General features: G+C 42.8%; 1 protein-coding gene across 4 annotated transcripts in view; it reads right to left on the bottom strand.

Moving 5' to 3' along the window:
- STK33 (serine/threonine kinase 33) overlaps positions 1 to 15,534 on the bottom strand; it is a 1,224,797-nt gene that overhangs the window by 938,519 nt on the left and 270,744 nt on the right. For all 4 annotated transcript variants that reach the window (XM_078680992.1, XM_078680994.1, XM_078680993.1 and 1 more), the window contains one exon: positions 3,500 to 3,619. In XM_078680992.1, coding sequence (XP_078537118.1) covers positions 3,500 to 3,616 — 117 coding nt within the window. In that variant the 5' untranslated portion in view covers positions 3,617 to 3,619. The remainder of the gene's footprint in view (positions 1 to 3,499; positions 3,620 to 15,534) is intronic.

Here is a 15,534-nt window from a genome sequence, read left to right as displayed (position 1 = left end):
GGGTTGAGTGGGATTGATCATCTGAGGAGTGCACTTTATCACCCTCAGACGAATGGTCTCGTTGAGCGCATGAACAGAGTGCTCAACAATTGCATTCAGTGGGCAACTGCTCAGCACTGTCATGTGCCTAACGCAGTTAGATCCATGTTGTGGTTCTATCGTACCACCCCTCACTCCTCCACCAAGGTTTCCCCGTTTGAATTGCTACGTGGGAGAAAACCATGTTCGAAGATTTGTCCTGGGTGGATGTCACGTTGGGTGAAAATGAATTCCATTGACAATGTGGATGAAGTTGCCAGGTCTAATGTCTCGCATGCCCAGTCCAAACAGAAGAATGTTTTTGACTCCAGGAAGAAAGTGATCTCTCAACCATTCGTGGTGGGTTAAAGAATTCGAATTAAATTGCCTACTCACTCCACCAAGGGTAGTCCCAAGTTTTCTGAACCTTTCGTCATTGACAAAATTTGTGGCAACTCTGTGAGAGTTAACATGAAAAACTGGTGGAATGCTGCCAGGGTCGTTAAAGTGGACAAACCTATTGTCCATCTCCAGTCTCCTCATGATGTTCCTATGTTGCCTTCTTCTCCTTCTGTTCCTGTCTTACTTTCTCATGATGTTCCTGCGTTGCCTTCCACTTCTTCTGTTCCTATCCTACCTCGTAGGAGCTCTCGCACTCGAGCCACTCCTGCCAGGTTTCGCTAACTCCTCACTTCCCTGCAGTTTCATGGTTTTCCCATCTTCTCTGGTTTCTTCTTCTTTCTTCTTCTTTCGTTCCATTTCTTTTCTACCCTTCCCTTCTTCTCCTTTTTGTTTTGTAGAAGAGAGGATAATGTAGTGTTCTGTTAGGTTTACAGTCTAGTCTTTCCAGAACCTTTTACACTCTTTGTTCTTTCCCTTCCATCCCCGTATTCTATTTGGAATGTGATTCGAAATGACCAACGGGATTATTGATGATCTGCTGGCTGTGTGAGCTGCTGCGCAGCACTTATTCTAATAAACCTACTTCATAATCAACCGCCTGTGAGCTGATTACTATAAAGTCCTCTAACCCTTTTGCACTGTCGAGGTTCTACTTACTCCTTTCCCCTCCCAACAAGGTGAGCAATTGATTAGCACACGAACACACATTCCTGGATCAGGGCCTGGCTTGGCAGGAACCAGAACTAACAGAACAGCTCTTCCCCTCAACTATCTGGGGAGAGATTAGTAGTCACTGAGGCTACAGGAGACTCAAGCATCACTTTGGCCCACATGTACGAAACTTCCAGTTTGCATTTCCTAAATAGCGAATCTTTAAAAAAACAAAAAAAAAAAAAACGCTATTTAGGAAATGCAAAATGGAATGTACAAATAATAAAGATTTCCTAATAGCGATTCCTATGGAGTATTTAGAAAATGCGAAACCATTTGTTTCTAAAGGCACATAGGTACGAATGGTTTTGCATTTACAAATTAGCAACTTCCTAATAGGAAATCACAAATAAGGAAATGCAAAACCAAGGGAGCCTATGGGCCTTAGGCACCCTTAAATGCACCCCAAAAAAGAGTTGCACATGCAAAGCGCACAAATGCCCTTGGGGCATGTGCACGCTATATAGCACTTTAAAAAATGCATTTTTGGTGCATTTTTTAAAAATTGCACATGGTTACCATCGACTTGGAGTCAATGGCAACACCATGTCCTAAAAGACAATTTCGCATGTAGGTAGTGCTTTGTACATGTGTTCGGAAATCCCTATTTGCGATATCTTATTTAGGGAAAAGCAAAATGTGATTTCTACTGGGTAGAAATCGTATTCTATGACCACGTTTAGTCCTTTGTGCATATTGAAAGGCAGTTTTGCATTTCTTATCGGACTGAAATTGCTATTCGGTCTGTTAGGAAATGCAATTTCCTTTCGTACACCTGGCCCATAGTACCTTAAGAAACAGCAGAGCAAGATTGACAATTCCAAATTCCGTCACCCTTGTGGGTGTTCTGCTATTTCTAAATGCCTCAGATTACGTTATTCACAATAAACTAAAACTGTGAAATGCACTGTTTCAGTAGCAATTGTGGAGGAACGTGATTTCTGATACTCAGCCCTTGTTCATTACAGTTTACAGTGATCCACCTGATATTTTGCTGGCCAGCACACATACACTCATGTTGGTGCTCATGTAGAGGTGTTACATTTGCACCTGCAATGTAGAATAGGCAGAGGTGGAGCATGTACTAATGGTCCCAACAGACATTAGCAACGTATTAATGTTTGAATCAGATGCTCTCCTTCTCCTCAGTGAAAAGTGGAATAAACTATCTGAGCTATAACGCCAGCCTGGGAATAAGGAATAGTGGGGATGAAATTCCTTAACACACCACAAACCCTGGCATAAACAGCTGTTTTCCCCGAGGTTTGGACGTACTACCATGACCACATAGGAACAACATCTAAGAAACAGCTGTCTTGCCTTGAACATGGTAACATTCTATATGAGACCCCATCATTTCCCACTGTCTGCACCGAAACGAATGAAGAGGCCAGTGTTGCAGATACTGACATACTGAGGATTACAGGGTGCACACGTTCTCTGTTACCCATTCACTGTGTACCACTGCCTCTTTTAGCTACCTGTATTGCTTGAACCCGATGGTATCTGATCTCTCCAACACCCAACCACTGGATATAAAAAGCAAATCGGTGAGGTGAAGGAACTTGATGACACCACCAGTGTTGGTGAAGTTACCCATCAGATTACTGGTCCTGTGTCCTCTGGTTCATACTACAATATTACTTACCCACACACTATACAAGAACACCCATTGGTGGTAATATTCATAAGAGCCTTGGTAATAGTACTTGATGCCATACAGCAAAGACACATTTAACTGCCACTGGCAACAATATTCATGGTGTGGGCCAGTGGTCTAGTCACCCGTAGGAATTGGAGGAGGATTGTTAGTGAAAGGATGCATTTTCTTGAGCCCCGCTAAAACGTGTTGCTTTGAGTTTCATTCCCTTTTTTGCTAGATAAAGATTGTTTTTGTTCTGTTAAATTTTTTTTTTAAAGGCATTGGCAGCTGATGTTGTTGGCTCCTCTATTTCTCTTTAACCCCTTCGCGGTGGGGGTAATTCACCCACGGTGCGGGGGGGGGGGCAGGGAAGGTGTCCGCGGCACCACGGTGCTCGTGATGAGCCCAGCTCGTCGTGAGTCACAGTGGAGCTGTGCTCATGACGAGCTGGGCTCGTCACAACCCCACCCACTGATTAATTCTCCCGCAGGGAATGAATTGTGCGTGGGCGGGTCGCGGCCGTTATCACGAGCCCAACTCGTCATGAGCACAGCTCCACTGTGACTCATAACGAACTGGGCTCGTCATGAGCATGGAAGGGGTTAAGGTTAATATATAAATGCAAGACAGTGCAAAATTAAGTAGAAAGGAATATTGGACACAGAGAATGAAACATAAATAATAGTGATAATGTTGAAAAAAACATGGAATGTCATGAATGACCACCTGGATTGCAGCTTCATCATCCATTCGAGTATGTGGGACTTTAATCTCCGCACTACTGCTTCGAGCCCGTTGTGATGGTGGTATCATTCTACAGCCTTCTATTCCTTCTGATGACATCCTCTAGTTTCAAAAAACAAGAACATTAGAATAAATAGTTTCAATAACATAACAGATCAAATAATTTCAAAGAAAGTGCAGTACATATGTTAAATATAAACAGAATGAAAAGTATACTTTGGTAAAGCACTTTTCCCTATTCACTTTATGTGTATTATAATACAGAAGACCCAGCTGTGGGAACATGTTCATGACACAAACCTTATCCACATTCAAGTATCGATCTACTGTGCACTGGGGCAGTTTAGTTACAATAGCTCTCCCAAATAGCACAGTGGCAGGACTTTCACCAGTTGTGGAGTGAGAAGTTAAGCAATAGGCATGAAGGGTTTGACACAGGTCCTGGTCTAACTTAATTCCCTCCATAGATGCTCATTGAATTACGAATTTGGGGGTATCCATAACCTGTCCCACAACACCATTCGTTTGGGACCACATAGGTGTGCTTTTTTGATGCTTGACATTTAGACTGACCAGAAATTCTGTGAATTCTTTGCTATTGAATAGTGAGCCACTGTCAGATTTGTGAAGGGTGGGGATACCCCACGCTGCAAAGATATCATCCAGCCGCTCAATGACCTTGTCATGGATAGCTGACATTAATTCCTGTGCTAAAGGAAAACAAGAATACTTATCAATGACTACCATGAGATGATGTCCGTTTTCTAAAGGCCTAAAGAAATCAACTGCAATTCTTTCCTAGGCATGTGCAAGAAGCTCAGACATTTGTCAATGGGTCCCGCGTAACTTTGGGCAAAAGGCAGTTGCAAAGATGGCACTCTTTTAGTTCCCTCTCTACTCGCTTATCAAGGGACAGGAAACACACTAGGTCTCTTAGGGCATTTTTGGTGGCTACAAGGCCATAATGTCCTGCTGTCTTAAGCTGTCAGGTATGATGATTCTTGGACCTCTCAATACAACTCCTTCCTTAGTAATGGACAGTTCATCCTGTACATTTTTTAAGTTTTAAAATTCAACTTCATTAGCAAAAGGTTGAGCATGCTTCTTCCACGACTGAGTTGAAATGATGTCTTTGAGGATAAGCATGTTTTTATCAGCATTAGTAGCAGCAATGATCTTACGATGGATAGGGCTGCTGGTTTGCCGGATCTCACAATAAAGTTCATGTACTCCTCAACCATTTTGAATATAGAACTGTGCCGCTGCAACGGTACCCGTGAGAAGGAATCAGCACCCAGCACCAATATTCTGCTTCTTCACTGTGGCAAATGGCAGTGGTGGTTTTGGGTTTGTGGCACACAATACTTTGCACACCCTTCTGCTGCCATTGAAAACATTTACACTACCCTAAAGGCCTTTTGGTGCACTGGATGCCACTTGCAGCTATGCATGCTTTGGTGGCTCAACCCGGCCTGGTCGTCACACCCAATTTGTGGTGTGTCAGACTCCCCTCGCTCCTGCTGGTAAGTACGCTTGCACTTTCGTACCTAGTTATCACTGCCTTTAGTGCTTGCTTTGCATAGATACTGGTGCTGCGTTATGGCGTAATGCAGTATTTCTTCTTTCAGCCTTACCAACAGATTCTGGTAGGCTAGTCGATTGCGCTCCCCCACATGGCCTTCAACTTTTTTGAGGGCTGTATATGGGCTGGAGCTGAGCTTCGATTCCACACACGCCATCTTCGAACTGCTTCTTATCAGTTTGGGCACACGTGGTATGCATGAACAGTTTGCTGTAGCATTAAAAACTCTCAGGGAGAGCAGTCTCATTTCTTTGGGGCACAGATCCCCTACTCGTCACCAGTTGTAGCACCTTCCCCATCCCGGGAGCATGCCAAAGGAATATGCCAGACATAGAGCTCTGAATTGTACGTCTTTATTCCTCAGCAAACAATCACACATTGCACTATCATTAAGTCATAACCGTTAATAATCACACCTTAACTCATTTTAGCAAGTTGCGTAATTCCTTGACGAGTCCACCCAGAACCTCAAGGTTCCTACAGCACATAGTCTCACAAATCTACATATATATTTTGTATTACATTAATAGGTAGCATGCATTTATTCCTAATCTTCCTCTATTGGATTCAAACAAGCTTTCTAATATATTCAGCGTAGTCGGTAATGGTAACATTGTCACCAATTTTGTCATAGTGACTTTGATCAAGATAGAATTACAATAGGAACGGTATATTGAGCCAAAATAAATAGCTTTCAAGCCGTGGTCATAGATGTAGTCCTTCTATGTAACCTGAATGGAGTCAGTGGCTCTGAGTAGCACCAAACAAAATCAACAGTTGTCTAGGTCTAGACAGCAGCAGGAATACACAATGTATTTGTTACAGTATGTTTAACTTATGATTGAGTTATGTAAAGGAGTGATTCGGGCTGGATCTGGAGTCAGAGTGATATTTGTACACACAGTCTACATCTCTGGCTGTTTTCATGCACAGAAATAATCTATCATACAGATTACTCTTCAGACCTTGCAAGTCGAAGTATTAAATACAACCAGAGATAGGATGCCCTTCTCAAAAGGCATATACAGCACAAGAAAATAAATCCACTTAAAGAGGTGATACAGCAAATCATGTCTCCCCAAATTAACATATTGAAATGTCTAAAAGCATGTACTTTGTTAATTTGATGATGTGAAACCTATGCATACCTCACCCTTTACGCAGGCAAAGATTGAGGATAGATGATTGTTAAGTAATGTTTATACAAAACCTAACCAACTTTTCTGGGTTTCTGTATTTGGGCAGCTAGGACTGTATTCTTGGTGCCTCTGACTCAATCCACCTTTGAAAGTAGGAGTCCTGTACAAGTAAACAATGCTTCTCTTACTATTTTAAAAGTTGGAATTTGCTTAGATCTTCTGCTTTTTTACTCACTCCTTTATTTAAAGCTATCCGTGGCAACACAAAGAAATGTTTCTTTCCTGGTAGAATGAGCATTGTAGTGATATTCTTAGTCACTGAGAGTTACATTTGCTCTATAGAGGAAATAGAAAGGATTTCCTGTAAGCAAGAAGGTGTGATAGGGGTATATTAGAGTAGAGTGGAGTGGACTTTTATGAAGTAGACTGCTGTATATTAGAGTTGAGTAGGGTATGCAGAAGTGGGGGAGACTGGGGTTGAGTGGGTTTGATTGTGTTGATGTTTCGTAGATTGGAGTTCTCTGGAGTGGAGTGGGGTAGAGACACCATGGATTTGATATCTAAGGTGGAGGGATTAAAATGTAATCCTGATGAACAACTCCTAGCCACCTTCGATATCGAATCCCTTTACACGAATAATCCACAGGACGAAGCCTTGGAGGATATGAAGTTGGTCTATGACTTGAGAGATCGCCCGCACCAAGTGCCTACTGAATTTATAACAACACTAGCTAAACTGTGTTTAAAAAACAATTTCTTTAGTTTAAAGGAAAATTTGTATTTACAAATTTTAGGAGTGGCGATGGGCTGCTGCTTTTCGCCAGAAATAGCTAATCTAGTTTTGTCCCAATTTGAACACAAGTGGATATATAGCAACACCAACCCATTTAAACATCATGTGGAGTTTTGGTGTCACTATATAGACAACATCTTTTTAATTTGGAAGGGGGACCAAACACAATTAACTGATTTCCACAATTGGTTGAATTCACGTACTCAAGAATTCAACTTCACCGTGTCTAGTGACAAAGAAAAAATCAACTTTTTGGACGTATATGTCCAACATGATGAGGGTCATTTAGTTGTTAGTTTATATACCAAACCTACTGACAAAAACACATTGCTACATTTTACCAGCAGCCATCCTCGGTCTCTAAAGGAAAACCTTGCCTATGGTCAGTTCCTCCGAGTGAGGAGGAACTGTAGTTCTAAGAAGGACTACTTTCACCATGCTGAAAAATTGAAAGAAAAACTGATATCGAGAGGATATCCTAAAAGATTAGTGAAAGTGGCTTTAAAAAGTGCGTGGTATACTCCACGAGAGACACTGTTGGTACCAAAAACGCACGAAAAAAATAACACCTCTTACATGTGTATTGACATATGACCCTAAAGCCAACAAGGTGAAAAAGTTATTCTTAAACAATTGGAAATGAATTGAAAATTTGGGTATACCGAAAAAGTTATTTGCTTTCAAAAAAGGTAAAAGCATTCGAAACCAATTGGTGAAAGCTATAACTAAAAAATTGCCCCCGCCACGAGATATTCGAGACCTACTCATATTGCCTCCTGTAATCGGACATTATAGATGTCACAACTGTCTGGCATGTGGTTCTACAAAAGATTCCAAGGAAATTGAGATTAATGGTAAAATCCATCACCATAGATCCTTTTCTAACTGCAATACAAAGTCCACCATATACTGTATAAAATGCCCATGCAATAAGTTTTATATAGGGCAGACAGTTCAAGCTGTCAAAAAACGAATATTACAGCATAAGTCAAGAGTGAGATACAATACACCCGGGGCTCCATTGGTGTTGCATTATCAAAAATATAACCACTCAGAAACAGATATGGAGTGGTCAGTGTTATGTACAGTAACGAATACCAACAGAAGAGAGGCAGAAACCAGACTTAACCGATTGGAGGCAAGATTAATTGAAAAATATCAAACAGCTAGAACAGGTCTTAATGACAGATGAGATTTGGGCATTACTGGAATAAAAGAAAGGAGAAGTTCTGTGTTCTCCATCATGAGATGGTAAAAAGAGGCTGCTATATATATATAATTGTTTAAAAAAATTCTGTAAATTGGTTGGAAATATGTCTGACAATTGGTGTTGTACTTGACTATTAGATTGTGAGAGGTGTTGGCATCACACGGGGTTATAAGGTGATTTTCCCTGTTTTTTTGTTGACATTTTTGTAAGTGGCTTACTGGTTTAAATTATCTGCAAACAGGTACGCGATATCATCTCAAACAGGGTTCAGTGTTTTGGAAAATGTAGGGCATCAGACTGCTTTAATAAGTACTATGAGTGGAGCCACTCTCGTTGGAAGCTGTCTGCTTTCTAGCTCCATGCGCATTTGCGCAGTAAACATCGCGATATTTGGTGATCCAATAATAGCCAGGTGCTGTGTAGTCTGTTGTCTCTTTTTATTAAGGAAACAACGCGGGCTATGTTTAAAACGGGTGGCCAGCTCCGGACGTATTCAGTGTGGAGTTGGCGAACTGAAAGGATTTCCTTCGCTTTTGTGCAGAGGATCAGCCCATAGGTATGAAGTTATTTCTGATGCTTTATTTGTAACCTTTAGTGGGCGCGTTGAGAGTGATTATGTTTCATTATTGCCCTAGGATCGATCGGAAGGGATTGAAATGATGACCAAGCCCGTAGTCTCGGTGTTCCTTTATGGAAGGTAAGCCAGACGTTTACGGTATTGATAGCATAAAGTCCTTTCCTTCATAGCTGATGGCTTAGTGATTGTCGAATTCACTTCTTTGTAGTTTTACCTAAAGAGCCACCCGGAATAGAATTGAGTTCTTCATATTTTCATACTTAGACTGCGAATGTACGCATCTTTCCCATTATATATATGGCCACTCTTTGAGATTGGTAACTGCATGTAGGTGGATGTAGAGGGCTCTACTCAGAGATCACGGGTTTCTGTTTATGGTTTTTAGTTGAGGTTATATTAATTTATTACTTTGTGCACAAATTAGGGTGTTCACGATATTTAAAAAAAAAATTGATGCCACTCACCTTGAGAAAAGACACATGATTATGTAAAATAGTTTTAGAGGTATACAAGTGCATAGAAATTTGGAATGCTATCCCTGAAGATGTATATAGAATGTAAATTAAGATATTTGATTTTCTTAGGTATGAATATGTTTGCCCTTAAAGTCCTGATGAGGCCTGGGTTGATAAGAGGCTGAAACGTGTCGACACAGTTTTGTTGAAGGCACCAATACAAATAAAAATTATTTTGACTTGGATTAAGAAATAATGATTAATAAGGAGTGCTAGATGGAGAGAGGTTAAAAGTTTCTAACCTTGGACACTCTTTTTATTTTTTGTTTTGGTGATCTGAAAATAAGGAATGCTTTTGGATATACTGTAGATAAACATCCTTTTTGAAAATAGGTTGGGCAAAAGAACCCCACGTCTGGTTCGAAGAAAATTGTATATAATTGTAAATGTATAAGTCTTGTTTGTATCTGTATATATGTACAAATTGTGTATATCTATGTTAAATGTGATACACTAGTACCAAATGGAGAAACAGGGTTTAATTAAAAGAAATATTTAAACCATACACATGAGGATATATATATATTTTTTGTGTTTATTTTTGAATGGCTTGTAAATTGGAGAAACTCTAAACATAAAACCTTTTTGATTAAGTCCTGTGAAAAACGATCAATCAAAGAATGGATAATTAATGGTATCCATTCTGAAAATTAGATGGACATGTAATAATTCCGTAGGCTTTATTTGCTTTTTTGATTGTATTATATACCCGGAGGCCTATGGGTTAATTGGGTTGCCCCTGTAGTATACACGTGCATTTCCACATCTGGCAGCTTCCTGCCCTTACCCAAGGGTGCCTATTTATTTATAAGTTTAATATATTCATAATTAAATCACACTTAACCCCTTCGCGTGCGGTGCAAATTCGGCCACGGTGTGGGGGGTAGGGGGTGCGAGCGAGGCGCACCCTTATTCATGACAGCTCCACGCCGCCATGAGTCACGGGCGGCATGTTCTCATGACGGCGTGGAGCCGTCATGACCCCGCCCACTCACTATTTCGCCCGCACAGGCCGGGATTTAGTGCCTCGTGGACGAAGTGGCAGTTGGATGACGGCTCCACGCCGTCATGAGCACACGCCGCCCGCGGCTCATGACAGCGTGGAGCGGTCATGAGCATGGTAGCGGCTAAATGATGCAGCCCACACCCGGGCTCGAACCCTGTTTTCCTGTTCCAAAGTCAGCAGCGTTATATGTTGAGCCACCTCCTCGCACCGTTTGTTTCTCTTGGTTTCAGATGTTACATTTGCCAGTCACAACAGTGTTTTTTATTGTATCTGTCTCCCCCTCCATGTGTATTATTTTTTTAATTTGTCTCTCCCCACCCTCCCTCCGAGATCGCTGTTTATTTTTAAATAATTAAATAATGCAGCCCACGCCGAGGCTCCAACCTTGTTCTCCAGCTCCAAAGTCAGCAGATTATATCCGTGCGTTGCACAACAATTACGGGCAGTGCGACAAAGCATCACTCCAACATGGGGCTGGTGTGCTAAATTAGTGGGTGAATGAACCTGCTGTGGTGACTGTTTGTAACATGCAGAAAGAACACTGTATCACTTTTCTTTGTATCCTCCTTCCTGTTCTCCTATTCTCTCGCTCTCCCTCCCCTCTTCCACCGGTCTCTAACTTTCTCTCTTTATATAGCATGCAGTATCTCCTGCATCGCTCTGTCTCCGTCTTTCTATCTTTCATATCCTCTTTACTCCTGCTAAGGTGCTGAAGCTTGTTGTGGGAGAGCAGCTGACTTGTTTGTGGTGTGGCAATCACGACGCTCGCTGCGCTGCCTGAGTGCTTGCAACGGCCGTCAGCCGGGTTCGGCTCAGTTCTTCAAAAATCAGTGTTACAATTAATGTCACCCCTCCCCCCCAACCCAAATTCAATTGCCCCCGAGGCAGAGTGTCCAGTTGCAGCGGCCAGGACTCTGCAGGACCCAGGAGGCGGCGGCAAACAAACTCTCAGTCACTCGTTGGCTGGGCTGCAAGTTTGGAGTACGTTTATTGAAACTATAGTGTGCAGTGCACTTGCCGCCTTTCCTTCTGTCTCGGCTTATCTCTAAATGACATACTGGAAGATATGTATTTTTCTCAGAAGTGGGGTATGCAGGGCGGACTCACTGCATGCCTGATACAGCACATGCGACAGCTCTTCAGGAAAGCAAGTGCAGACCAGTGCTCGAAGTGGGGGAAAAAAAAGTAGGGGAACTGTGGGCGGAGAATCAGAGGGCGGGAATAACCTGAGGATTGGATCAGTGGGCGGAGTTAGAGGTGTGGCCAGGATGCGCAAAACTTCCCAATCTTTAGTATTTGTGTGGCATTTCACGGACCAGTTACAGCTTATTATGTTATGTAATTCAACCAATGGATACACATGAATATTTAACAATTAATATGAGCTATTGACATTAGAAACATATTCCACTTTTGGAATTTATTTTAATCACAGAATGTCCCAAAAATGCTTAAAAGTGGAAGCACGAGCCATTTGTTTCCGAGCCATGGAGTTTCTGTCGTCAGCAATATACACAGAGACAATCAATTTTACGTGTGTAAATGACTGCATAGGAAATGTTACATAAGACAAAGGACTACAAGGTGTAGGAGTCACATGATAACCATACTAGTAGACAGTATAGATTAATAGTGATTGGCCTGGAGAAACACAAACTCAGAATTTAAAACTTAATACCATGATTGGGGGTTCTCTTTAAAAATCATTATTGATTAGTATCAAAAAGAACACTTTTTGCAACATTAGGATAATCAAAGGCTTAGGGAAAAAACCATAACGCTCTAGTTTATACCTTGCAGTTTGTATGCAGCTCTTAGATGAAAGTTAATAGCTCACTGTTCTTTGTTAGGATTTTAACTTATAAACTGCAAGTAGCAAAAGGATCTCACTGACAAAAGCAGTAACCCACTGACCTATTTACAATATGTGCACTTTGTGATGGGCCTGGTACATTTTCTTTGCAGCAGGCACATTAACCCTCTGCGCTATCTTTCCATGAGTCAAAACTTCCACTAGACAAATCTCCGATCTCGTTCTAGGAAGATGTTTATTCATCAGAGTCATCATGACATTTTTATTATTGCCGAAAATAGCTGGCGGCCAGGAAGGAGGCAGCAAGTGCTTTTAAAACCATAATATACGACGCCCCACTCAAAGTCAGCGCCCGTTGCGGTCACACCAGTCGCACCGCCCTAGAGCCAGCTCTTCTCAGGGGTCCTGTGACATCAGTGACAGAGTCACTGTTGCTCTAGGGTCAAAACTTCGTAGGCCTGCCCGCAAGACTGGAGGTGAATTTCAGTATGGATTGTGGTGGGCAAGCCTTCAAGGTGAACCCACACTTGCCACTGCTAGGGTCCACCTGCTGGTGCTAACACGCCAGGGTTTTTCTGGTGCCTTCTAAGGTCTGGCATGGGAATGTGCTCCCTCAGGAGAGTGGACTGGGAGAGTGCATGAAGGCTGAACCTGGTTCTCCAGTTCTAAATTTAGCAGCTCTGCCCCCAGTGCTACATCTGCTCTCTCACTGAACATCATACTGCCCCACTGAGAGAAACTCATACTGCCTTCAGCTACAATCCAATTTGACCTGCTGTAAATAACTGAATGCGACTCAATTCAAATTACACACTAGGCAAGAGCAATATGCTGCCTAAAAGAAAAGGTAGCAACGTCCTGGAAAAAGCAAACACTCATAAGGAATGAAAGATTTAATAAAGCATGTAAAATATAAGCAGGAACATGGTTAACTTAACGCTTTTACAGTCATTATTCAGAAATCAACAAGTATTTTTGCCTGAAAAGTTAAGGACATAACTACAGGGCCAAGAAAGGACCCATTTCCATGTCCACTGCTTATATGCTTACAAAACGTAAGCAGTATGGTTTCAAAAGACCACATTTGTGAACACAAAGCCGCCGTACACATTTCGTTTTCCAATGCACCCGTCAACCAGGTATTGCAGTACCTCCAGGCAGGGCCGGTCCTAGGATTTTCGGGGCCCTGGGCAAAAGGGAATGTGGGAGGCCCCTGAAATCTACATAAGTGACACCTTCTGATCTCAGGGAAGCTGCTTTGTGCAGACTCCACTTGGGCCGCTGCTCCTCTTCTCAGCCACCCCAAGCAACTCTTGTACAGCCTATTTCGAACTGAAGGTGTGAGAATTGCTTGGGTGCTGAGTTAAACCTGTGTGGGCTAAAGTGCTGACAATGGGCGCCCTGCCGAGTCTCTGAACTGGCTGCCTGAGAGTTGTACCCGCCCCTAGGCCTTCCCACACCATCCCTTAGAGGCCCCAGGAGGGGGGGCCCTCCCATGAGCCAGTTTGTGAAGCATTTCTTTCACTCTGATCGGCAGACGTACAAGAGGACTAGTGGGGTGTTAATTGCCATTGTCGGGGGGCCCATCCTGGCAGGCAGAGTGCCAGGCCCTGGGCAGCTGCCCACACTGCCCATGCCTAGCGCGGGCCCTGCCTCCAGGTAGGAGGTACTGGAGGAAAACAATGCTGTTCAAAGAAAGACAAGAAAACAAAAGTAGCTCTTTACTGGCAAACTCTGTAAAGTGGCGCTAATGTGTTGGGGTTTGAAAAAAATTATCTGGCCAGTTTAAGAACACTCCATCTTGCTTTATTTAATTATTTTTCAGAGTTTGAACATTTTATTTCTGAGGCTGCACTTTGGAATAGAAAAATGTCAAAACGGCATTTCCAGGAAAAGTGTTTTCTTTTTTGCATCCATTTCACAGGGGTACAAATGGACGACAGGAAGAGACGGTAAGAACCATTTCTTGATTCATGATTTTCGGAAAAGTGAGAAGGAGTTAAACAGAATGAGAGAGAATAGGGGTAAGAAAGAGGGGGCAGCTGCCAGCGGCAGAGCAGAAGCGGACACCTTCCTTGTCTTGTCTGGGCAGGAAGTAAGAGACAGAGACCTTTTCCTTCTCGCTCCCCGCCCGTCCACTAACAGAATATTTCTGACGTCCAGGGACGCATGTTCATAATAAAAAAGTAGGGGAATGGAATCTACAGAATTAAAGAAGTAGGGGCCTGCCGTCCCCGCCCACATCGACCTCTGGACTGCAGATAGACATGTACAGCGCAGCACCGAGAGACCTCTTGGCACATGGCCATGCGCTGACATCAAGCTGCTATAATGTGTAAACTCCAAGGCAGACATCAGCACTTTTACTGATCCAAGCACTAGAACTATGACTGCTTTCTATCACACTTTTGTATTCTGTTTCCTAGCATTTGAACTTCCAATTTCTTTCTTGTCTCCAGTCTTCCAACCTGCGTTGATCTCTTAGGGCTATTTAAAAGCCCTGTCAGCCTGTAGCGCCTGCCAGTTGTCTTAGGTGACACACAGCTTCCAGCTTATTACGACTTTCTCTCGACTGCGGCTTCCCCCACCATTTCACTGAAATGGTGTTTGGGGTGTGAGCACCTTTTAGCTTACCAATAGAGTACACAGAGAAGATAGAATAGAAGATAGAATTACTGTCCTGAAGCTTCAAAATGCTGCACTCTGGCGAGGCCAAGAGTTATTGTGCCTTCTGTAACTCGTGGCAGAACAAGGATCTGGACCTAAATCCATCGTTTTTTTGCACTCCACACCAAAAGTGTGCAAAAAAACGATGGATTTAGGCCCAGATCCTTGTACTGGGGTGAATGTATGACATTGTTCTACATTCTGTCCATCAACTGTGTTTTTTGCAATTTTCACCCCGAGTGGGCTGGGTATGCTCAGACGTGAGTCCCAGGCTCTCCACACCACTGGAGTCAAGCTATCCAGGCTGAATGAAGGCTGATAGCCAGAAACCGGTCCTTGGATGCTTGATTCCGGTGTGGGAAAGACATGGCTTGGTAGTTCGGACTGGACTGTTTCCATGAGGCACAGGGTCAGAGCTGATTTGCATATAGCCAGTGTCTAACCCAGGGTGGAGTGGAGTGAAAAAAAACGATGGATTTAGGTCCAGATCCTTGTACTGGGGTGAATGTATGACATTGTTCTACATTCTGTCCATCAACTGTGTTTTTTGCAATTTTCACCCCGAGTGGGCTGGGTATGCTCAGACGTGAGTCCCAGGCTCTCCACACCGCTGGAGTCAAGCTATCCAGGCTGAATGAAGGCTGATAGCCAGAAACCAGTCCTTGGATGCTTGATTCCGGTCTGGGAAAGACATGGCTTGGTAGTTCGGACTGGA

The sequence above is a fragment of the Lissotriton helveticus genome, chromosome 3_1 (assembly GCF_964261635.1).
Source record: "Lissotriton helveticus chromosome 3_1, aLisHel1.1, whole genome shotgun sequence".
NCBI classification, from domain to species: Eukaryota; Metazoa; Chordata; class Amphibia; order Caudata; family Salamandridae; genus Lissotriton; species Lissotriton helveticus.
Note: the sequence above shows the minus strand (reverse complement) of the source record. Positions and strands in the feature narration are given on the sequence as shown.